Consider the following 25,823-nt stretch of genomic DNA (forward strand, 5'->3'; position numbering starts at 1 on the left):
TAAAAGCCTTTTGTTGCAATCTTAGCCAATGGAGACGGATTACGACACCGGGCAGCTGAGATATATAAAGAGCCCCTTTTTGACCGCACTTGCACATTTTTCAGTGACACTTCTGAACATTCACACACCTCCATGGACTAAATTGTACAGAAGAGCCCCAAAACAACCATTATACTACATGTGAGCGGGCTGTGCATGCATCAGACAGATAATTTAACTTTCAATCACAGCAGCCCGCACCGAGACACACTGGAACGTACTTTTTCTTTTTGACAATTTATTGCAAAATCTCCTGCTGCAACAAAAAAAAGAGGCAACTTCGGGGTGATCGTTTTGGATTAGATGCATGTCACTGATCCCCTGCCTGTTGTAGGATAAGGCAAGGAGCGGCGCACATCCGAGAGAGGGGTTATAACGGGATAAAGCGAGTAAAAAGACAAGAGAAAGAAAGCAAAAAGTTGCATTGCTTGGTGTCCACGCATCGTCATGCCGAGGTACAACTTCTTACTGTGCTTGATGGTGCTCATCTCCCTGGGACAGTCGGGGAGCGATGAGCCCAATCTGCTGCTGCCTTCTGCCAGCGAGACGCCCACGGATGCCGGGCTGTCCCTGCTGGACGAGGACGCCGGTTCCCACGAGTGCTCCGCCTGTGTTTGGAGGGAGCAGAGCAAAGTGCTGAGGCTGGAGACCATCAAGTCCCAGATCCTGAGCAAGTTGCGTCTGAAGCAGGCGCCCAACATCAGCCGGGAAGTGGTCAATCAGCTGCTGCCCAAGGCGCCTCCGCTCCAGCAGCTCCTGGACCATCACGACTTCCAGGGAGACGCGTCGTCCCAGGATGAGTTTATGGAGGAGGATGAGTACCACGCCACCACGGAGTCCGTGATCACCATGGCCTCTGAGCGTGAGTAATAGTTTACAACCCAACAATATTGTCTCCAAATGCGTCATGCGCGTAATTGCGGAGCAGAAAGGTTCCAGTGGCTCAGGCCCTGCTGCGCGGACAGTGGAGCCGCCGAGGCTCATTAAAGCCACTGACCCAACATACTTTTTTCAGATTGGGGGTGCACTCTGTGCGTCTTACTGATAAAAATCGGACAAATGTCTGTGGTCAGCTGCTGGCCACGGCTGTCAAAACAGGCTAGGGATTACGCGTGAAGCTGATAAATCAATAATCATCAGAATAAAGAGCCTCGTCACTCGGAGGCAGACAGCTCCAATATGGCCCGATGAACTTTTGTTTTCATGGTGATGATGATTATGATGATGAGGATGGAGGGCTGAGGCCTGGCGGAGCAGCTTTTGGACTCCTCGGTCCACCTGCTGTCATGCTCAAACTTTCAGATGGTTTTTTGTGTCTGACAGGAAGTAAACGCATGACAGAGCCGCGTGAATGTCAAGTGCATTATTAATGATAACGCAGCATTTGGCTGGCAGTCGCATCACTATATCATTTCTGTCTTATTCTTTTGCATAAAGGCCCCTGAACATTGGAGTTATGATCGCGCCGTGAGGCCCTCGGATTATTGCCCTCCTAACAATTTGCTCGGCCTCTTATAGTTTCCCATAAATCCACAGATAAACCGCAGGCAGGCCCCTCGGAGACATTTTATAAAATTACTGTTGAACCCTGGCAGCTGTGCTCTATCGGTCTTTTATAGGAGGCTCTACCGGTTTCCCTGCTGTTCATCGCAGTGAGAAAAAGTGTGTCCAAAAAGCTGCTATTGTTCCCCTCATGCAGCGGCCCCCCTCGGCCGCACTTGCCTTTTAAATGCGAAGTTTATGGGCGCAGCTCGTTTTTTTTTCCACCACGAGTACACAAAGACAGAGAATCACTTAGGGTCGAGGGGAGTGTGTGACCTTTTCCTGGCGAATCGCGGGGTTCAACAACATTTACACACGTAATATATTCTGCACAAGGCGGATAAAACACACTCCAGATAATCAGAGGGAACAAAGATGGGCCTGTGTGCAGGAGATCTATCTATCTATCTATCTATCTATCTATCTATCTTCTCTCATCAGTTAGTTTTTGAACAAACTAGTTGATGTATATTTTAATATCCTGTAGTTTAATAACACTTCTTCCTCACCTGTCCTGATTATAGATTGATTATAACAAATCAACCTTCACTTGACATGCTGTAGGCTCAAATGTCATCTCCATCTTTTCTCTTTATCCAAGATTTTAACCATTTCTTTTTTAAATGACTTCTCGCAAACATCTCCCCGTGCGTGTCTGTTAAAAATAGTTTCCTCTGACTGTTGTTTTTGCTCAGGATTGATGTGAGAGATGCAGTTCAGTTCATCCTAAAGGAGAAACGCTGCACAGCTGATGCCTTGTGTCTCACAGGTGAATTTTAAAGAGGCGTCGTCAAGCGTTTGATGTGTCATCTGTCGAGCGCTTGCCGATGTGTGGCCGTTATTTTTGAGACATTTCGAACGCTGATCCCTGTTTTCACTCTCTCTCTGCCTCCCTGTGTTTCTATTTGTGTTACTCAGTCATATAGAAAGTACGCCACACATGCTGACAATCTAATCTGACACTATTGGATTATTCCCTCTCCACCTGTTTTTACGAACCAGATGAATCACACTCATCCGCACATAAACCAAATCCTCAAACTATATTTCTGACTGTTTTCCTCCCATCACTTGCACTGCTACACGCACGCTCACACAATGCAAAGCGATCTGATACCTTCTCAAGCCAGAAGAAGAAGGCATTGTGCGTGACGCTGGATAATTGCGTCTCTCTACCGGCCTCATGCCAGCCAGAGGAGCTAATGACTGACATTACCGCTCTATCTGTCATGTTACAGCACTTCCTCTCTGTTCTGTTTGCCTCATCTCTTTACGTCAGCTGCAGTTTTTTTTATCATCTGCTCCTTCTCTCTCTCTCTCTCTCTCTCTCCCACCCCTCACCCTCTCCCTGCCCCCCTCCTACCCCCCACCTTCCTCCCCGTTAGCCCCCTCTCTCCTTCCTCTTCTTCTCTCCGGTACTCATGGAAGAGTTGAGAGAATGAGTGCATCTCTTTTTTGCCTGTGGCGCCTTAGTGATCCCACAGGATTAAAAGTGCCTTTTCTGTCTCTCTGATAGAAGGAGGACTTCAAACACTATTCCCTGCGCACCTCGAACCCAATCACCCTTTCACGGTCGTGCACACTGCCTTTGATGGGCCATGTGGGTTCACACAGTACATACTGAACTGGACCCGTGCCAGAGTTGCTTCTTAGTATTCACTCAAGGTACGTGGGTGCCGCAGTGGGGGTTGAGAGGGTCCATGCTTCCTGGTCTCTAATTACTATGAAATTTCATGGAAAAGTACATCTATTTATATCATAGTGCGGCACTAAAACATCTCCCTCCATACAGTGTGTTGTGTAGGTAACCGCTCCGCTCGCTGTTCATGCATAGAGAAGATTTCGAGTTTATCAGGGTCATTTCTCAGTGCAGCACTGTGAATGAGCTGCCATCAACAAATCTATCTGCGTTCACATAAGAGCTGAACTGTTTGTGTATTGATTGATTTATGTGTGTAATTGTGCGTGAGCGTGCGTGCAAAGTGTGTATTTTGGAGCTCAGTTTGTTTTGCCCGAGGTGGGGTGAGGATTTGACCCCACTAGTATCCCATTTGTCACCTGTCCAAGACATTTAGACCGGACCCTCCTCGGCCATCACTGGCCCTCTCCTCCTTTCTTTCTTTCTTTCTTTCTTTCTTTCTTTCTTTCTTTCTGTCTCTCTGTGTCTCTGTATGGATGTTGTGATGCTGATTAACCCCACACTATTCATTCAATCATTGTTGGATTAAATACTAAAAAACAAATTATTCTGCTCAAGAACATCAGGCAAAAGGATTAAAAGAGAAGTGGCACCTCTGTGGACTAAGAATAGTTTTAGTGTATATATCAGTTGCTAAATTCCCACTGAAGCTCCAAAAAACGGTGTTCAGGACAGCCCGAGTCCAAACATTTTGACTTTTTTAAAATGATTTAGCCACTATAATGAATGCTCTTAAATATTTCCTCCCTTGTTTTGATACCTTTTCTTGTTTGGAGTGCCTGAATTGCCTCCCGTTTTTCTCTGTCGTTAAGAATCCAGCAGCAAGCATCACTTGCTGTCTCTCCCTTTGCATTAATTCAATGTTTACATTTTATTCCAGTGAACAGACAGTGACTTCTATCCATCACGGAAAAACTTCATCTTTAAAAGTGAAAACTGAGATTGAGATCAAATTTGAAACATTTCTGATTACCACTAAGCCGCTCTTGAGACGCTTCACTTTGTTAAACTAATCTATCCCCGCGTTTCGTCCCATCCGTCACGATTGTGTGTACAGTAGGCTAACATTAGGAAATGCTATGCTGGTATTATTATGTAATCCTGTTAAGATGAGGCACATTCAGTTCAAGCACAGGCTTACACAACTCATGAGTACATACGAATGAACATCCACACACATGTACACAAATCTATACAAATTTTCCACATGTGCCCAGTTGTGTAGACACATAAGGATGCTCACACACACACACCCACACACACCCACACAGTCACACACACACTCCAGAGAAAAGTTCTCCTATTGACAAAAAGGGTCACAGAGTTCACAGCTATGTGATATATTGGAAGAGGAGACTATTAACCTCATCGGGTCTCTTTCTTTGGCAGCAAAGACGAACCGGTAGTAACTTGAACACTTATCCCCCACCACACACACACACACACGCTCACACACACACTCATCTACTAACCACTCCCACAAAAAAACAAGTCTTTTATAGTGTTGACCCTATAAAAGGGTCATTTCCTGAAGGTGCAGGAACCATAAAAATTAAGAGGGAGAGCGCTAAAAGGACAGAGCAGCAGAAGTCGGACTGTCTTCAACTCACTGGCCAGTGTTTGCTGGAATTTGATGACTATGTGAGGTTTTTATAGATTTATTTATTCCATGGAGGTCTCAGTTTGACGATGACACCTGTTCTCCCTGTGTAGTTGCTGGCATCAGTTGAGGGAAAGATAAACTTTGGTGTTGAATTGTTTGGACGCCGGGGGGCATGACCGGTTTGTTTGAAAAGAAGTAAAAACGTAAGAAAGAAAGGTCTGTAGGACTGTAGAAATTGCACAACATACTGTCAACTTTATGGGTAATAAAATTTCAAAGGGACCAAAGTCTATTAATACGGGGACAAAATTTCCCCAGGACCTCAGGAATCTCACTCCTTCCACCCTCCTTCCCCTATTCCCACGCTCCCGTGTACCAGTCCCTGCAGACGCTCTTTCCTCTTGGCATTTGGGAATATGTTGCTCTGGAATTTAATGCACGCTTTACCAAAAATACAACAGTGAGAAGTTGTGAGAATGGATGTAAGACTGCATTAATGTCAGCGCAGTAATATTTGTCGTCCCCTTATAAATAAAGATGAGCTCTGCTTGTGGTGAGCTCCTCGTTGCGTCTTTAAAGGATTTCAGAGAGCGTGATTGAGTTAGGTGCGCCGCGGCTCATGTCGTGGGTATGAAGGGGGGGTGGAGGGAAGAAGGGAGTGAGTCCGCGGGGAGCAACAAGCAGCCCAGTCCTATCCTAAAGGGACAGAAATCATGGAAGGGTTTTATAGGTACAATTAAAAAGACCTGAAACAGATGTTACGTTTCACTAATAAAGGAAATAATTACTTCACACCAGTAATTAAGCCCTGTGTAGGGACATGAGTGAGGAGGAGGAGGAGGAGGAGGAGGAGGGGAGTGAAAAGATAAAATGGAGATCATTGAGGGGATTATTGTTGATGGATGCGTTCAGGCTCTGTGTGGTCGTGTGCGAGGAGCTGCTAAGGGTCAGTTTATGGAAGAGTCCATTAAATCTAAGAGGCGTTTAAGCAAAGGAAATGCTGCATGTGCATAATGCTGGATCCCATGAGGGAGCCACTGTGTTGGAAAGAAGCACAATTAACGGTGGATTACCTCACGATTATCTACATGAAAATTTAATTAGCCTCCTTTTTGCTGCATAGGAGAGCAGCTTCTCGCTGTATTTATCACCTGTGGTTGTATTTCTGCCTGCCATACCCACATCACCCCCAGGAAGTTCATTATGGGAGTTATGAAAATGCACAGTCGAAGTGATTTCTTTAGGGATGCGAGCCACATTTGATTTTAATGTACAGCACGGATGGATGAAGCGATTCTCATAAAGGGAACTTTTATGTTGCTTTTGAAATTCTCGGGGAAACTGCATATGCAGAAAATGCTGCCTGGAGGGAGGGTTGGCACGATCTGGTCACACTAACTTTGTCCTTAGAGAAAACTCTTGGCTGACACTCTGACAGATTTGGGTGGCTTCAGGGATTGTTTTCCGTAGCTGAGTGTGCTCAGACAGAAAGACTTCCAGGAAGAAATATAGGCTACCACATTTTTGAGCATTCAAAGCATTTTAATTGGTATAGCATCCGGCTGAGTTCACCTATACACCACCATTGTAAATATGGATGACTGTATTTCTGCATTTGTTTTGATCAAAAACAAGCTACTTGAAAGCTTTGCTAACACAGCCAAACATTGAGCAGGTGCAACAACACAAGACATAACACGCTAACATTACTTACCAGTGCAACAGCAAGAAGGACAGCTCGGTGGCTGTTTTGCAGACTTTTATTTCACGAAGCTCTCGCTAGTGTCTAAAAGCCAGTCCAAGGTTTACTCTTGCTCGGTCACTTTGTCTTTTTCTCTTCTTAGCTCCCTGCTTCAAAGTCCTCTTCTGTCTTTTCCTGGTTCTGTTGCACACTCGCCCCACTCCAGTTCTGGCCCAATCCATTGCCACTCCTATCTAGCATTCCCCGCCTGAAAACCTGTTAAACACCCAACAAACGCCTGGTGCTCTGAGCTCCCAGTCTGGTCTGGGCAGAGTCAGCTAGCTGCATGGCTAAATGAGCTAACTTGCTAACAGCAGCTACATTTGGCGGTTAGCTTAGTAGCCATCTGCCCATCAGGAGAGTCTGTGAGAGTTGAGGCCGAGCAGTCGAAACACATCAGAGAGCAAACCAGAAAACATTTTCTGCATGAAATATTATCCAGTGGTGGTAAATGATGTAGTGCCATAAAGCTTCACACACTTCTCATAGGAGACCCAAATGATTTTAAAGCTCTTAGTTACAGTTAAAACAGTTACATAATGTTGCTTGAAGGTGATGAAATGGTGTGTGTGTGCATGTGCGTGTGTGTGTGTCTGGTCGCTCAGTTTCAGGTTGAATGACAAAAAATACATCAGCATGGATCAGTCTCCCCATGCCTTCATGACATTTATGTTTGTACTGCCATGGTAACAGGTTAGAAGTTCATATGTGTTTATTTAAACACAATAAACACAGTTTATTGGAATAAGAGACATTAAATAACAGGGAAAAATATATTGAGTTTAGTTTTTAAGGTTTGTTCCAGCTATCAGACTCCTACCAGCGAGACATGAGTTTTTTCATATGATACAAGACGGAGAGGAGAGAATGATCAACGTTTTGTTTATATTTGTATCATCTGATTTGTTTATTTGTTGAATAAACTGGTCTTAGCGAGCATTAGCACTTAAAACAACTAATTAGAATAGGTGTTTTTAACACAGTTGGCTGGCAGGCCAGTGAGGGATCATGCCCTTGCACTATCTTAGACAGTATGATGTTGACAGTGGACCTAGCCACTGTGACATCACCTGTTTTGCACTTTACTTATCTCCATCATTTTTTGGGGAGACAGAAGTGACCATATCTGGATGGGAGGGTGGATCTGAATGAGATCTCAGGGACACACCTAGGTAGTGACGCCCTGAAGCATACCCTGCTTTATCATCTATTTTACTTGAACCAGTGATTGAGACCATAAACTCATTAGGAAACTGTTCGCCGAAGTCACAAATCAAGTGAGAAGTAGGGTCATTTTTTCATAAGTTTACATACAATCTGACTGCTGGCCATTAGAAAAATGCAGGTTTAAGGAACTTCCATATTGGCTTCACTTTTCAGACCCTGAAGCTCTGTCAATATTTTATCCAGTCTACGTGCATCTCTTACAAAAAACAACTTAATGGTCATGTGCAACAGACTGAGGCAGCGTGCGATATGAGGAAATAAAATAAGTGATGTGTAACATTTTACATGTTTTACAAGGACAAACAGATTTTAGGTGTCACTGGTAAATTAAACACAAGGTTAAAGATATTTTGTTTTTATTATAGTGAATTGTAATTTCATTAATTACAGCAGGCTCAGTATTACAGATACACTGTCATTTAAATTCATGGAGCTGGCAGATGTCAGATGGTTGGTGGAGAGTCAGACCTTATTCCTGTTCTGGTTTCATTGATCTTATTATTTCATTGATCTTTCATTATCATTAGTGTCAATCTCTCTTTTCATGAGTGATTTTCTTCATGACATCTTGAAGAGTTTAAAATGAAGTTACTACCTTAAAAGCTTGCTGTGTACGACTATTTGAAAAGTATCTTTGAAATATCAATTGTTTACACCGATAATGTGAAAAAATATCAGTGACCATATCTCATTGCAGAAAAACATAATCTTGTGCTTGTCACTGGTTGTACAGTTGGTGTTGTTGTAGGTCACTTGTAGCATGTGGAGCAGGCATTCAGGATGGCAGGAAGGTTTATAAAAATGTGCTTGTTCAAACAGGCAATAACAAAATCAACCAACTTTTTGTCGTTCTGCGTAAACAAGATCAAAACATCAGATTAAATTATAATCTTTCTGCTGAGATGTGCAAACCAAGTGAACAACCAGTGAAAACTCAAACTCTGTCATTGTACAGATGTTTCTCTTTGAGTTAGTTTGTTAGGTAAGTTTTGCTTGTTACACTGAGCAACAGTCCATAAAAGACTGATGATAAAATGATCAAGTTTGATGATAAAATCATGGCTTCTGTCATCCCGTAGACCAACCAGGTTTCTGTCATGCACCGTTGGCATTTTTGCAGATCATGGTCGCATTATTCTACAGTCCAGTGAACTGATGACCAACATTAGAGTGCAAGTTGATAACTGGTGTAACTTTTATACAGACGTATCACATTATCACCTTATTCAGTGACACATGGTCATCCTGCAGATCAAGAGATGATACATCTGTATGAGTTTTACATTTCTATCATCTAAATAATGGCTGAAATTCTCACCATATAATTACTCAATCGCCTCTCAAGTGTTTATTCTCTTCCTTCTGTTTTCCATCAGTCACCTCTGTGCTACACCCCTGCTGAAGCCTTTGCCTCGAGGCTTCAGCCAACGATTATCTCACAAGAGGGTCACTGCCAAATTGAATGCCAGAGACACTTTGGTAAACTAACACGCTGCAGCACTTTTCAGATCAGAGTCCCAGACTAAGAAATTAAACTTCCCAACAACTGAGTTGTAGTTTTTGGTAAGTTTTGGCTGTCAGGTCAATTTTATTTTTATTCAGGTAGTGCCAAATAACAGTTATCATAGGGCACTTTTATTCAGAGTAGGTCTAGAAAATACTTTTCATGATATCAGTTATGACGGCCAACAATTCATGCAATTCTTGTTTGAATGCTGCCTGTCAAATGGCTGAAGATTTAGCTGATTGACAGATATTTGAGGGTATTTTAGATCGGTGCAATTAAAAATGAGTGAGCTGAAACACACATTATCACTATCCTGTGTTAATGTGGTTGAAACTCTCAGTAGGTGGAGGAAATATTTAAATTAATCAATGCAATATAACAAACAGCACTTCAGATCCTATTAATCAGAGTTAATCAGCTTGTGATCAGCTTCCAAATTGGAAAAATACAATTTTTAGTTTTGTTCTTGACGTTTGAAGATTTACTTTCTCTCTACTCTTAGAGGCATGACATGGATTGGATCACAATGATCAGTGGCTGAAAAGCAATGGTCACAAAATGAGTATCGCTCAACTGTGTGAATGATAGTATTGAAATATATTAACTGTTATTTGTCATCTTGCAGTGTTTTCTCCTTTAAAGAAAATAACCTGATGGCAGCACTGAAATAATTCATCTCAGTATTCATTCATGATTTTGTTCAGATATCTGTTCATGTCAAAAGTTTTGTGTTTAACTTCTGAAAACAGCAGCAGAACATTGTCCTCTGACGTTAACGTCTTGCATGCATGTGTGGATGCACACAGACACAAGCGCTGAGACCCCAGCATGCTTCCTGCTGTCCAGCTGTCCACCTTATTGCACTTCACTGCACGCTCACTCTTTTCATCCTCTGTGCTGCTGGAGTTGTCCCACAGACGTTCCCCTTATGATACAAACATATATAACTCCAACACTAAAAACAATGAGCTGTTTGCTGGAGACGGTCAGTTTGGAGCCTGTGTGTTTATGTGTGGTTGCATGTTTCCGTGTGTGTGTCTGTGTGTGTGTGTGTGTGTGTGTGTGTGTGTGTGTGTTCACTGAGCTAGAACAGGGAGCATTAGGAGGTGTCTTTTGTTGCTCCTGGGGGGCTACTGTGCTCAGTCCTAATAGGAGTCTTGTGCCTGCCGTTGTCCCAGGGGAGGGCTTCTGAATGAGGGGGTCTAACTTCACACACACCCCCCTTCCTCCTCCATCCCCAGCTCGAGCCCGGCCTCCCCCACCACCCTCTCCCGTCCCTTGGGACTGGCCGAGAGACAAAGAGGGAGTGCGGCTGGGGTGGGATGGGATGTTTGAGGGGGTGCACTGTGGCCCCTGTCTTATTAGAAGGGTCGTGAACGTGTCACGATGATTAATATGCCGAGGTGCGTGGGGATACCCTAGAGTCACATTTATTCAACATGAAGGCTCCCAAACACACACTCACCACAAAATGGCACATTTGCATTTCCCATTAAGAAAAGAAAATATAGATATATATGCAAATGAAACTCCTATCTAGGTTTATACCATTATGCATTATCCATTTGGACTTTAACAATAAGTGACCATTTCTCTCCCCACACCGCTTCAGCTGCAGATTTTCACCTGATTGGGACGAGTTACGGCACGTGTACACAATCTGCTCACGATCGCCTTTCAAAAGTTTGGATATAAAACTGAACTCTAATGAAATTTATTTTGACATTTATATGAGAAAGAAATGTGGAGGGCATTTTTTTGTCTACTTTTTACTTTGATACCTGATATTTAACAAAGAAAATTGAACACATTTGGACGTGAAACAGTTATTGGTTCTTAACTCCAAAACTAACACAGTAAGCTGTGTTATGTGGTTTATACTGTCATGATCATTGGGTGGGGATCTTATAAACACAGTAAGCATAGTGAGGTTGCTCTTCATTGCTAAAGTTGGAAGCAAATCCGAGTCTTTGACCTCGACCGATATACGGCTGGCCAATATTGGCCTGTCACAGTCTCGGCTTATGTGTTCAATAACTTCTTTTGACAGAACATAAAGCAGAAAAAGATGCTTGGGGTAGTTTATAACTAATAAATCCCAAGTGAAGTTTCTTGATTCAGTGCAATGATGTCATTTGGGACAACAACGTTTATTGTTTAACTTATTGTTAACTGTCACTACTAAATTCGGCCGATAAATCTGAATTTTTTTACACCATATTATCGGTAAAAGCCTAAAAAAACAGTATCGTCAGGCTTTAATCTTTATCAAAAAAGTAGAAACCTTTGGGATCCCTCTGACATTTTTTTTCCTATTTTCCTCGTGGAAATCAAAGATAATTTGGCTGATTAAGAATCTACAATTTTAACCATACTACCAACATTTAATCACTCTCACTGCAAACACATGTTAACTATTTATCGTGTAAGTGCACCTTAACTTCCCCTCTCCATCTGTTTTCAACAGTTTAACTGGCTCCTGCTCCTGTACAGAATTGGTTATTAAAAGCATTTAACTTTGAAACAGGCTACGGTCGTATTAAACAGGACAGATGGCATGGTGAATAAACCCTTATATTCTATACGTCTCCCCTAACATGCATGTATAGGAGGCTGTGGGCTATGTATGGGACACAGGTACCCGGGGAGTCCACCAGATGTTTGATAGGCTCACCTGCAGGCCTGCTGTGTGCTGGCAGTAAAATTCATGCGCTGCATATGCTGCAATTATACCACAGGGAAATAAGCTGCTGTAATAATGAAGTAGGCTGGAAACACGAGGAGGGAAAGCAAACAAGCCTGTTTCCTCTGGAAAAACACAGCCTCTGTCCATACTTACTTATGTGAGTTTGACTTTTTAAAGTAAAATAAGCAGTGTTATGACTGAATACGGATTATCTTCATCTTCAGCAGTGAGGTGTTATTGCTCCAGTAGGTGGTGCTGAATGCAAAATAAGAATTCATACCCTTACTGCAGCAAATCAGAGAATGAGCTATAACTGAGCAAATCAGGAAATTAAGCCGTAAAATAGTCCTGCAGTAACATTATGAGCTCTCCCAACAACATTAATGTGTAATGGCAGCAGAAGCAATGTTAGTGCAGGTAGAGGATTAAATGTCTCATTGGTTTTCTGATTTTTACAAGCTAGCCCTGCACTCGTTTCTGCACAAGTGGAACGCTCTGCCAAGATGTTGGGTGTAATTAAGCTGCAGGCATTCATCCTCCGTGCTCGTGCACTTACAGGATCTATAAAGGCACAAATTGATTTCACCTATCAATGCAGTCATTGTTTAACATGACGTAGCTCATGTGTTGTGCATGTGTGTTTAATAAGCGGGGTCCTAACTGGATCACGGTGTACGCATGGGCTCTGCTTCTCAGATTACTCCTTCTCAAGAAAGGCCTCTGCTCCATAAACTGAACCATTTCTGCTCTGCACTATTTGATGGTTTTGCTTCTTCTTCTTCTTTTTTTTCTCTCTCTCTCTCCCAAGAGCTCAACAAAAACTGTTTGCAAAGGAAGAGCTGGTTGTGTGTCGGCCCCCATCTGCAGTGATTAAAAACAACAAAAAGTAGTAATCACAAGTAAACCCCAAGCAAACTGCAGAATCATTCATTCCCAGTTTTGTGCTGATGAGCAAACACAACACCACCCACGTTAATTGCTGTGACCCCAGCAACCCACCAAAAGGAACATTGACATATTGTTTGTCCAGCGTGAGACACTGTATAATTTACACTCACTAATGACTGTCCATGGAAATACAGGCTGAAGGACCAGGTCTGTCCCTCGCTTGGCCCTTATTCAATTTTTCGCCCTGGACTCGTCTAATGGATAGTCCATCTGTACCTCAGTGAATTCATATCCCTCAATGCATGCCCATAATTCAATTACAACACTTGTTTAGTGTAAAAAAAGAAAAACAGCCTGGTGCAGTGTTCTCCTGGTCAATTGAGGTTTGATAAACAGTTCACTATTGGCTGGAGAATCTCCACCCTAATCAAAACAAAAACAAACTGTGGCTGATTCGGCGCTGTTGTGTCTCTGAGATTTTAAATGATTCTCTTGGTTTCTGTTGTGAAGAAAGACATATTACCATTGCCATAGGGTCGACCTTGACCTTCAAACTCAATCTGGCTATTAGGGCAGCCCCTCCCCAGCACCCCTGAGATGTAAAGAGGCTGACGGTTTTGACCCCTGATCCCATTTCTTAACTAGGCTGAGGTGCCAAATAACCTTTTGACCCAGGAAGCATTTTCAGGTTGCCTGAGCAACCTCAGATTTAGCAGTGATTGACAGCTGCATACAGTTTTTTATCTGCTTTTTTATTTTTCACACGAACGAACAACAACCCTCCTCTGCAAGATAAATGAGAGAACACAACGGTTTATTCGCTAAGATCTCGAGTTTCAATATGTCAAATATGCTCCGAGAAAATGGGCAGATTAGATATTCTATTGTACTCAGTTGGCACATTATTATGCCAGATAGATTCAGAATAAATTTCCCTTAATAAATGAACGCTTTACATGGAAATGAACGTATGAATGCAATGGATGGATGTCATTATATCAGATGGAGGTCTATGTAAATGAACCATGTGCAGATTTGACATGTGGTGCAAATCACAGAAACACCAGAGCCGAAGGATCATGACAGGAATAAATCTGCCTATTTTAGGAGACGGCTGGTGTTGTTTGACGTAACCCTTAATCCACACCCCAAATATATTTCCAACAGGGGCGAGCCACTAAAAAAAAGTTGTTTTAATTTTGCTAGTTGTAATGTAGGGACAGACCATTTCATTATGATTGACCCAGGGGAATCTAAGGTTACCATCTGGCCACTGGCCACCATTTCTGATCCTTGTTTTAATATGCAAATGTATCTGTTTGTCCAACCTTGATGTAATCACAAATGTAACCTGAAGGGACCAAACAACAGGACCATGTGCATTTGATAACGGACAGCCTTCATGCAGATGCGACTAAAAGGAGTAATAGGACAGAGAATATCAGTTTACCAAAATAAAAGCATTGAGTCAGAGTCAGTGTAGGTACGACTGTTTCACAATATCACAATATCTTGTCTGAGTTAGCATTGTACTGTTTCTGAGGATTACATGTACTCAGGGTGTGTGTTAAGTTTTAAATCCTTGTTAATATTCATCATGGAGCAAAAAAAATTGGGTTTCAAAAACAAGCCACATCCTGTGTGTCTACAAACAAATGTGCCGACATTTCTCACTGACATCAAGATCTGTGGTCATCTCTGGCTTCATGATCAACGTATTTCTTGTCAGGGTGCTGCGTCAAAAAAACTGCGACTTTGATTTCAGCACTGTTATCTACTCCCTTTAAAACTTTTACTCTATTACATTATGAAAAGATCATCTCTGCAGCTATCCATCACTGTGATGAGGCCGATGTTAAAATGATTGATGATGAGGAGTCAGTGTGAGTCAAATCAGAGTGTCCTGACTTATAATAACTGTACCTGCCTTGACCAATGATGCAACATGCATATATGAATATAGCAGGCCTGCAGACTTATTTTTCACACTGGTTGCATTGGTGTACCCAAAAATACATTTTAACTTCGTGTCTTAACACATTAAATAAATGATTGTAAACACTGATAATACAACTTGCATATAAAAGACTAAACTACTGGTTGTGACTCAGGGAACTGCTGAGAGAGAGAGGATCTCCTCCAGCTATGTGACCACTGTAATCGTTGTTATTGAAGTAATTAATACATTTAATTGTTGTCACTGATTGTTTCTTTGGTGGATTACTTTATTTGTGTGTTTGTTTTTGAATCCCTCCGTGTTCCTTTGTTCATTTAAAGTTTTGAGACTAGTGAACCTACATTGAGGTGATGTGTTTCCTGGTCCAAATAGTCTGTTTTGAACTGGGTTTTGCTAATTAAATCAGCCAGCTGCACAGAAAGTGATGTGTTTGGAGCCACTGATGCAGGAACTAATACAGAACAGAGCACCACCTGCAGAACCCAAAATGTCATGAACTGAGGTTTGAAAAAAAAAAGTTTATCACCAAAGATCGAGCCAAAATAAAACCTTTATTTGTTCGATGAATGAAGAAGATGAGATTAACATGCAACACATGTTTAATGTTGTGGGTCATCAAACACTGTTTATATGTATACTGCATATAAATATAACTGTCCTGTTTTCCACAGCGGAGCCCCTGGTGCAGGTGAACGGGAAGCCGAGCTGCTGCTTCTTCAAATTCAGCCCCAAACTGATGTTCACTAAGGTGCTGAAGGCCCAGCTGTGGGTGTACCTGCGGCCGCTGCAGCAGACCTCCACCGTCTACCTGCAGATCCTCCGGCTGAAGCCTGTCACGGAGCAGGGCAGCCGCCACATCCGCATCCGCTCCCTGAAGATAGAGCTCAACTCCAGGGTTGGCCACTGGCAAAGTATTGACTTTAAGCACGTGTTGCAGAACTGGTTCAAACAGCCCCACACCAACTGGGGGATCGACATCAACGCCTTTGATGAGAGCGGCAATGACCTGGCTGTTACCTCGCTGCGACCCGGGGAGGAGGGGCTGGTAAGGACCCTCAGACCTGTCCCTGGGGCAGGGGGGGATCACTTTCATTATAGCTCAGAGATATGCAAATACAAAATCAATCAAAGGAGAGCAGACAAATCATATTGGTGGAATAAAACTTGATTCAAAGAGAAATGTGATTCTGTAATGATAACTCTCTATATATCTCTCCTGTTAATCTCTATGACAAAAATACTTAACGCAGACAAATGAAATATTGGAACAACATTCTTAATAGTCGCTATTTAGTGTGAACGTATCACAGGCTACTGTACTGATGCATAAGAGATCTTTTCATCGAAGTTTTCAGACTGGATGTTGTCCAACAATATTTTTTCTTGAGTCCTTTATGCTTTAAGTTTTCTGAATATTCAAGTGTATCAGTAAGTCAGGACACGGTGACAGTGAGCCGTCACAACAGCAACCTGAAACTGAAGGAGCCATCACTAATGTTGTCATTTACATCTGTGACATGTCAAAATGTCTTCAGTGGAAGTAACTGTTTGTAGTGGATCATCAATCTGAGTTTTAGTGATCAGAACGTTTTTTGTGTGTGCGTGAAAATCAAACAATTGATTTTCACAGTAAATGATCGAGCAAGTTAAAGTTGCTTGTCATAATAGTGATAGGTAAGTCTGTGCTCACGTTACTTTTTGACATCAAAAGCCATGTTTTTGTACTACGACCAAAGTAGCTTCCCTCCGCAGAAGCCCAAATCTGCAGCCAACACAATGTTTTTGTAAATCTGCCTTTATTCTAACAGCTTAAGTCACAAAGTCACACTGTGAAGAGAACAGCTCCCATCTGACTTGTGTCACCTTAAACACAAACTGTATTAGTTGTATTAGCTTAAAGAAACTTATTGTAAATCTCAACACATATGAAACAGGAACACAGAGGCTTAATTCTGTGTCATTTAAGTTGTAGCTCTGTTCTGTATTTTAACCAAAATGGTAGATTTGGAAGAAAAGACAACATACAACCAGTCACGTATTGATGCACCACATGTATTTGTATGTATTTGACCTTGAATACCATCACCGCAGCTCTCTGTTTGAACATGTCAGTCGTGACCACACTATATTTAGTTCAGACCAGAGAAAACACAGCTGCTTTGTTTGGATCAGTCTTCATCGCCACATCCTCTGCTCCTAACCAAATCCTCATCTTCAAGTCCGGTGCTAACCAATATTACCAAACAGTGGCACAATGTGCACCAGTCACAAATTCTTCCAAAGGTAATGTGCGTCTTCTGTGCACACAAACTGAAATTATTCCTTCTAAAATAATATTAAAGACAAAGTAGTACTTTTGCAAAATGTGAATGGTTCCTAACCTTATGTTCCTCTGAGTAGTCTCTGAGTCATTTAGCCTCATGGATGCTCCTGGGCCTCGACTCTGCGAACAGGATTTGAAAAATGTGCTGCGTTTATGTCTAATGATGGCTATGCACAGATGAATTCAAACTTCAGTGTGAAAGCAAAACCATCCGTGAACCATTAATCTAGCTAGAAAGCCGAGAGTTACTGCCACTGACAGTAAACACACCACATCTATGTTGAATTATGTAGGCCACTCATCCCAGTTAAGCAACACCAAATATTTACCAAGTGGTCATTTGGGTCAGATCTTCACGACACATATCAGAGGTCAGCTCTGGTGTCTTGGCCAATAAATCGCTGCCCTCTGAGCACACAGCAGTGTGCAGTATTATTCTTGAACAAAAAAAAGGAAAAGATCAAAAACACAGGCAAGTGTAGCAAAATAAAACAAAACACAACAAGCAAAGAAAGAGTCAAACTCCGCTTCTCCCTGATCCTCGGTTTCTTTTTTTCTGCAACAAAAGCCCTAAAGGCCAAGCTGACATGGTCTCACCCCGACGGCCTTTCAGCTTATTTCCTCTTTTGAATGCGTCACAAAAAAACTGTGCTCGAGCCCAGCTGGAATCACTGTGGGGAGAGGAAGGCTTTGTAAAACAAACATGATGGAGTAAAATATTTGATCCGCTTGCCTTGCCCAAAGGTCAAGGTTATGGTAGCCTGCAGATGACCTCGTGGGTCAGGGATCAAACCGAGCAAACAGAGTCGGCCATCTATGTTAGAAAAGCCCAGTTTCTATCAGCGCTCTTTGATCAGTGCTCGGATAGTATATTGTGTTGCTGCTCTAAAAAATGACAAATTAATTCATATCTTTTTGTGAAATATCAGTTGAGCAGGTTTTGAATTCAAAGCTTATTTCAATCTTTTGTCACTTTGGCTCCTTTCAGGTCGTCCAGGTGTCGACGTTTTGGTTTGGAGAAAAAAATTGGTGGCTATTAGCAACTGTTAGTTATGCCAAGCCAAATCAGAGAGTTGCTCTGTTTTTCATTCCTTTTGTTTTTGTTTCACCAACATGATATGCTCTCTAAACTGAGCTGTTGCCGGACCTCAGATTCACTCCAGTGGAAATAACAACCAGACCTGAGTTAGGAAAACTTGGGGCACGGAGATGTACAAATTAATAGAAATTAAATGGCTAATCTCCATGTGTACATGACATATTTACCTTTACATTAGTGAGGTATTATTAAGGAGAAGGCTAAGATGTTTAACAATTTTAGACCTCTCTCACAGCAGAGTTGTTTCAGCAGGAAAAGCACAGGTCAAACAAACACTAACGATGGCTCAGGTACTGTACATCGAGTGTAAGCTGTTATAGTCTCACAATACCAGGACCCCTATGCCTGGCTCACATAAATGCAATAATGTAATCATCTATGCCTGTGATTTTCCTGCTATGATATGCCAAAATGTCCGCCATGAAAAAGGTCTATACTGTTGTCATGGTTACTGATCAAATCATGTTCTTGCTTTACAAACCGTTCAGTGGAGGAGCTGACCGGATGGCTGTTTCTGTAAGCTTAAAGCTTAACTGTGTGTGTGACATTAAATTACATGAAGCAGGTTAGGTTTATTAGTTCTGGTCTCAGGAGTAGTAAAGTGCTTTTTATGTAATCTAGAATTAATTAACATGTGGTGTGTCAGACAGGTGCTGATGACCCAGGACTGAAAACTAAACTGTACTTGTGTAACTACTGCCTGATTTTTTTTAGAGGGCCTTTTTCACAGCAGCACAGGTGATACTAATAACATTAATGATGGTTCAGACATGACAGTCTGACAGTGAGCCATCATGAACACTAGTGAAACTGAAGCGACTCATCAGCCATCAGTCATTATTGTTATTATTTACACCTGTGCTTTTGCTGCTGTGACTTGTCAAACTGTCTCCAGTGGAAGAGGCTTACTGGGCTGCTGTTGTGACTGTTTATAGTGGATAATCAGTTTGTGTTAGTTGTGTCATCAGTTGTGTGTAATTTCCCATGATGTTTAAAGAATGGTCTCAACGCACCACAGCTGCCTGACATGTGAAATGGGAACATTTAGGTTTTATTATTGTGATGCTGAACGCACGTCTCTGTTGACATTAACTCTTTGTTTTAATCTTCAGGATATCATCCTGCTATCTCTTTCAGTCCAAGTTGGTATGATATTAGCAGAAGTAGCCTTATATTGAGAAGAAGCTTTGTCTTAAGAAATAAATGGGTTTTTTTCTATAGAACAATGAACCAATGAAAACATTTGTTTACAGTAACTTACAGGTAGAAATCGCCTGCATCACACATTAGCTTAAACACAATTGAACTATATTTTAATGATGTTATTTCAAAGTGAGTACACCTCATTATTCTCAAATGTTCCTGTTGGGCCACAGACTAAAGAAAATGAAAGCTTGAGTTTATCACAAAACTAGCAGCTAGTCCAAGATGTCACTGTTGGGTAGATATCAAAGGTGCTCGCAAATCAACACAGTATATAGTAAATAAGCAGCTGAACCCTCAGATACGTCGGACCACCTTGTTTAACTAGATATCTTTAAACGTTACAGTACAAATTTAAAAAAGGAGACTTTGCTAAATTCACAAATTGCCTCAGTGCAACTCAACATGCTGTAAGTGATTGTTGTTGAGGCCAAAGAGTTTCACTCTATTAAGACTTTGTTTTTTTCCAGGAGTTTTCGTCTACTTTAAATAATAAGTGGTAAAAAAAAGGTGTGTGAAAAGGCCCTAACCTAGCATTAAAATATCAGGTCAGGATCAGTCTGGATATTAGTTTGGCTCCAAATAAGACAAGACATAGTAACCCATGTAAAAACATACACAATGGTCCAAAATGTTATCTTGTTTTTCTTTTCTTTTTTTTCAATCCCTTTGTTGTGGACTTGTTAACCAACATACGAACCCTTACAAGCAGTATAATCATATCGTCATATATCATATCATATCGCTCTTGGATAGTTTCTATCCTTAAATTACAGCATTAGATACTTCTGACTATTCACTTTATCACTGTTTTTATCTACACTTATTTATTGATTTATGTTTAAATTCTATTCATATCGCTGCGCAACCAATTTATCAGAAGTCAAGATTGATGTCAAGCTGATAGCAGGTGATTGTTTCAACACAAGATATGTGCAGTTGTCAATTGATTTTGTTTGTTTTTCTTTACTTGAAAGAGAAAAGAAGAAAAGAAAAACACTTAGTCTGTTCTGTTATATATTTAGTTGAGCTCTCATCAGCCTGACAAAGATATTATGTATCAGCAAACTTAATTCACAGCAGACATGTCGACTTGCAAACATGCAAGTTAATAGCATTTATGATGGCTCAGTTTTACCTAAATGTCCCAATAATCCGTACTAGTGAGCCGTCATGGACAAAAGCAGAACTGGTAAATTAGATGCAGCCATTATTATTTTGTTAATCACACTTTTGCTTTTTTTGTTATGACATGTGAAGAAACAGAAAAACATGAATATATAAATGTGACAGGATGAAATATATTTTTCTATAGATCCATATTTTAAATATATATACAGTACACTTTGAATATACAGTATATGTTAGATAAACACAGACTACACTGATGACTACAGACTACAGTCCATCCTAACGGATGATAAATGTAAATAGTCTTTGTAGAAATTAAAGGAATGCTTAAGCATTTGGAGGAAATACAAGTATTTGCTTTGTTGCCAAGAGTTAGATAAGAAGATTGATGCAACACTGAGAAAACTGGGAGACAATGAGCTTAGCATTAGCATGTTCATACAGACTGAAAACAGGGAACAGCTAGCTTTGCTCTGTTAAAAAATACGCCAACCAGAACCTTCACAGCTCACTGATAAACACTTTGTGTGTCATTTGTTTAATCCATACACAACAACACAACAACACTTTGAGGTTTCAAAGAGACCTGTATGCTGTAGCAAGTTCTTGGCAATGGCCGCTTGAAGCTTGTCGGTGCATGCGACACTGCGGGGAAAGACTGAGTGGACGGATAAACTATAGTAGTCAGTAGTCATAATAGTCCCCCTTAAACTTCAGTTTGTGTGCACATTAAAGCAACAAGACAAGTCATGTGAATTTGTGAGTTTTAGAGGTGTTGGTGAGCATATTTTTTTAAACTTTGGAAAGAAAAGCTAAGCTGAGCTGATTAACAGCCTGGCTCTAGCTCCACAGTCAATGCACCGACATGAGAGTGGTCGCGATCCTCACTCAACTCTCTGCAAAAAAGTGCATACCCCAAAAAGTTGATGCCCTTTAAGACATTAGTGACATTAAGTGATGACAGAATGACCAAAAAAATGAATTTACTACTTCAAATATTTGTACTTCTGATGTGTCAGCCGTGTTGCTGCTGTTGTTCTCTTATAACCACCTCTTTCTCTCTGTCCTGCCCCTCCTCCCCCTGATTCCAGCAGCCGTTCCTGGAAGTGAAGGTTCTCGAGACGACCAAACGTTCTCGGAGAAACCTCGGCCTGGACTGCGACGAGCACTCCACTGAGTCTCGCTGCTGTCGCTACCCTCTGACTGTGGATTTCGAGGCATTCGGCTGGGACTGGATCATTGCTCCCAAACGCTACAAAGCCAACTATTGCTCCGGCCAGTGCGAGTACATGTTCATGCAGAAATACCCGCACACCCACCTGGTGCAACACGCCAACCCCCGTGGCTCCGCAGGGCCCTGCTGTACACCAACCAAGATGTCCCCCATTAACATGCTCTACTTCAATGACAAGCAGCAGATCATTCACGGCAAAATCCCAGGGATGGTGGTGGATAGATGTGGCTGCTCTTAGGCTGCAGGGGGGACGCACACTTGTGTACAGCCACCATCGCATCAAACCACCCAAAACCCTTACGGAGCTCTCCCCTGGCACCAGAACCCACTCCTCGGCACCAGATTTCACTTTTGCTCAGCCACAAAATCATCCCACTGGGTTTCCAATTTTCCAGTAATTAAACTGATTCTAACTGTAAAAGAAAAAGTTATAAATGAAACATGAATCAAAAAAAAGACTAAAAGGAGTGACTGATGGGAATACGGTACATTATGAATGATTTAAAGAGCTTGTCCTGGTGGAGCAGCTTCAGAAAAAACGGTAAATGAGACAAAACTATGTTATAGAGTGCGTGTTAGTTTTGTGGGTTTTTAAAGATTTTGTTTTTTAAATGGCATCTTTGTGAAATGTCCAGGTTAGTGGATTGAGATGACAGGAGACATGAGCATTTACAATATTTTTTAAAAGCAATTTCAGTCCTAAGGTGAGTTTGGAAAGTCTTAATTTCACAGATACACTTACTTACGGGTGAGATTCGATCCACGGAAAAAGGTTTGCAAGGGGGCATAATCAGAATTATTCTGCAATCTTTCACTTTAACAAAAAAGAACAAAATCCATGCTAATGTGAGGAGGGTTTACTGTTAGAAATACTGTTAGTATAAATCCAAAATCTTGTTTACAGATGTTTAGAGATGTGCTCTAGAGATGTAAAGTGTTGAGGAGATACAAAACCAAACCTATACCCTCTATTAATGTATAACACCCCAGTGTGACATTCTCGAGTATCTACGAAACCTTTCACAGCTACTTTGATCTTTTTTTATTTGTAGTCTTGTAAAACTCAAAAAGGAAAAGGGAGAGAAGAGGTTATACTATTTTAACTCCAGTGTTCAAAGCGGATATATAAAGCCAGTATAGCTATTTCTGCCATCCTGCAAAAGTAGATAATACAGATTTAGGTTTCAGTTGCACACTAAAGCCTAAAACAGTACTGTAAAGTAGATGCACTCTGAAGTCATTCAGCTGTGAGAGGAGGAGGAGGAGGAGGAGGAGGAGGGTCCTGCAGGATGACGAGAACCTGACAGATTTCCTTTCTTCTGTGTAACAAAGGAAGATACACTTTAACTCCTTCAACCTTTGCATTAGCAGACAAATGCACTGTTTCATAACTTGAAGAGGCCTGGGACTGAGCAAACAGAAAGCAGAATCCATACCCTGAAATAAAACACTCGAGGGTGGCTCAAATGCTCACCCACAGCACAAAACATGATTACAGTATTAACACTATAAGTCGACACACTAATACGTACAGTGTTCACATCTGTGTTGAAAAATACACGTAAATTAAAGAGCAGTAGCTTCAGAGCTCGTGTCAGGACAGTTCGTTCATCTTTTCTCAAAACTAGTTTCAGAAAAGATAAAAATGCAGTACTGTGCTCAGAATGAATAGCTTTTATACATCACAACAAACCACGTAACATGCAGAGAAAATCAAGAGAATGTAACTCAACCACTGACTTTAGTGAAGACAACATATTTGATTGCGTTTTGAAATGCCCCCATCCACCTCCACCTCATATCGTCATCATCGTAACGGAGAAAATATTGTTAGTGCTTGAACACAGAGTAGATTAGTTCGCTTGAAGTCTGTCTTTGTCTCCTGGATGTCAAAGCAAAGATATCCTTTTGTTGTAAACGAAAGCACTATGCTGTTGGATAAAGGAAGAGCCTTCTGACATTATATATAAATGATATATGTATATATAAAAAAAAAAGGGGTACAAAAACCTTTTTTGGGGCACTCTACCTTACCAACAATAAATTTTGCACTATGGGACGTTCATGGCGTGAGGAGGTAAAGTGTTGTTTGTGTTTTACCAAGCACAAGAGAGCTTGTACAGTATAGGATTAAAAAAAAAACTATTCAAGCTTCTGGTGATCAACCATAAACTAGAGAGGTTATCACCTCGTTTTGATACCATCACGCTTTCCTGACTTTTGTCCGAAGCGGGGGCCTGTCCATACACTCACACACTTGTATCCAATCTGGAACCTGGACGTGCTGTACCAGCGGCCTGAAAGGCCTCCTTTCCCACTTTGGGTGATAAGTCATGTGTATAATAAGTGTCTGGATCAATAAACATAGAATGCTTTAACTGGAAATGGCCCGCCCACCAACTTTAATCTGTTACCATGTTAGAGAGAGACTACGTCCTTTTGACTTAAACAATGTGTCGACTGTCTTGCGTAGACATGTTTTTGCCTTTGTGTGTATTTTAAGTGAAAGCACCCATGTAAGTATGGGAGGAGTATCCAGGGATTGTTAGCCAAAGTAGAGGATGACATGTTGTGTGCTGTAACTTTTGTGATCGCAGGAAATTATGCTAGAACATTTCAAAGGGAGGAAAAAGCTGGTTTAGGGGCAGCGGTTGGAAATAATACAACTGGTCAATTGTCTATTTATTAATATTAATTACAATGCATTTCAAAGTCTGTCTACCTCACTTTAGCCTTCTAAAAACCTTGCTTTTTTAAAAACAAATGTCATCGATTAATCTGTGCAAACATTTAACCCATAAGAACCCCACCCAACCCCCCAAAAAATGTAGATGAAAACCACAGGGTCCCCTTGCTCTCAGGTTCAGATTGAGTTATTGACAGAGTGACTGATGGTAGCGGCTCTGGTAATGTGTGGTCAAAAGAAATAATTAGCTGTGCCCACATCTATGGCTTGTTGAGAAGTTGCATTTTGAATTTTAGTGTTTGTATACTGGTATGTGTGAGAGTGTTTTCATATAAATATATGAGAGTAAGAAATCTCTATGTAAATACCTACCCAAATGTTGACATTTATGATGTTTTGGACAGGTTCACCGCTTCTCATGTTTTTCTCACTTTCCCCCTTCATTCCTCCGTTCTTTGTGTAGTTTAAAAAGAAAAATCACCCCAACTTTGTAGTTTAATGGTTGTGCATATGAATAACTGTTCAATTGTTATTTTTGCCTTTTGTTGTTTATTTACTGTCATTTTTCTTTTGTACAATAAATCATTTATTTAGCTTACAGGATTTGTTGTTTATTTACTGCATCGAGTACACGTGTTTAACTCAACCTGAGTCGCTCCAGCTGTTCGTTAAATCCAAATGTTTGTGTTTAAAGTCCTTCCTGAAGCATTATGTAACTGTTTTACCTTAAAATAACAGCTTCAAAATCATGTAGATGGTACAGTGTCTTGTAACAGGGTGAATGGTGTCTCTGTCTCAGTTATCACTTGTTCCTGCACTATGTAACTTCAGTGAGAGGGCAGGCTCACAGCGTTGCATTCATGTTTACTGCAAGAAAAAGTAATGATAAACCCTCTGCCGACTGCCGCAAACGGTTGATTGACAAAGTTAGCCACTGCTAGTGAACATAGTGGAGCGTTCAGCAGCTAAAGAACCAGACATTTCCCTTTAGGAGTAAGTGGAAACCATAAACAGAGCCACAGTACAAGGAGAGTCGTCAGAAGGCCAGAGACACAAGCCAGAATACATGCTGCTCTGCTGGAGGTGTTCGTCATATCAACTTAAAATGTGAGTATGTGTGTGTTCACAGCTTGGCTCTGATACTGGCAAGTGGCCGAAAATTAATTCAGTTATTAATGGTTTAATGAAGGTCTTAGCAAGTACAGACTTGTAGTTTGTAGACTTAAATCTGTCTGTAGCTCTCAGGTCAAAAGCAACC

At 41.3% G+C, this 25,823-nt stretch overlaps 1 protein-coding gene across 2 annotated transcripts; it reads left to right on the top strand.

The window, feature by feature from the left end:
- The first annotated feature begins 76 nt into the window (after positions 1–76).
- On the top strand, positions 77–25,163 carry LOC311255426 (growth/differentiation factor 11-like). Of its 2 annotated transcripts, none has more exons than XM_084349894.1 (3): positions 77–901; positions 15,561–15,934; positions 21,737–25,163. In XM_084349894.1, the coding sequence occupies exons 1-3, from the start codon at positions 487–489 to the stop codon at positions 22,115–22,117; spliced, it is 1,170 nt and encodes a 389-aa protein (XP_084206020.1). In that variant the 5' UTR covers positions 77–486; the 3' UTR covers positions 22,118–25,163. The 2 variants fall into 2 exon arrangements, with proteins under 2 accessions (XP_084206020.1, XP_084206021.1); XM_084349895.1 differs by having other exon boundaries at positions 78–901; positions 21,740–25,163.
- Positions 25,164–25,823: the final 660 nt, after the last annotated feature.

This window comes from Pagrus pagrus, assembly GCF_965226575.1.
Source record: "Pagrus pagrus genome assembly, chromosome: 3".
Lineage (NCBI taxonomy): Eukaryota > Metazoa > Chordata > Actinopteri > Spariformes > Sparidae > Pagrus > Pagrus pagrus.

Excerpts from the sequence above, each read along its gene's own strand:
- LOC311255426 (XM_084349894.1), top strand. The coding sequence starts at position 487 with ATGCCGAGGTACAACTTCTTACTGTGCTTGATGGTGCTCATCTCCCTG. Across the intron at positions 902-15,560 it reads GATCACCATGGCCTCTGAGC|CGGAGCCCCTGGTGCAGGTG; the intron begins GTGAGTAATAGT and ends TGTTTTCCACAG. Across the intron at positions 15,935-21,736 it reads GACCCGGGGAGGAGGGGCTG|CAGCCGTTCCTGGAAGTGAA; the intron begins GTAAGGACCCTC and ends CCCTGATTCCAG.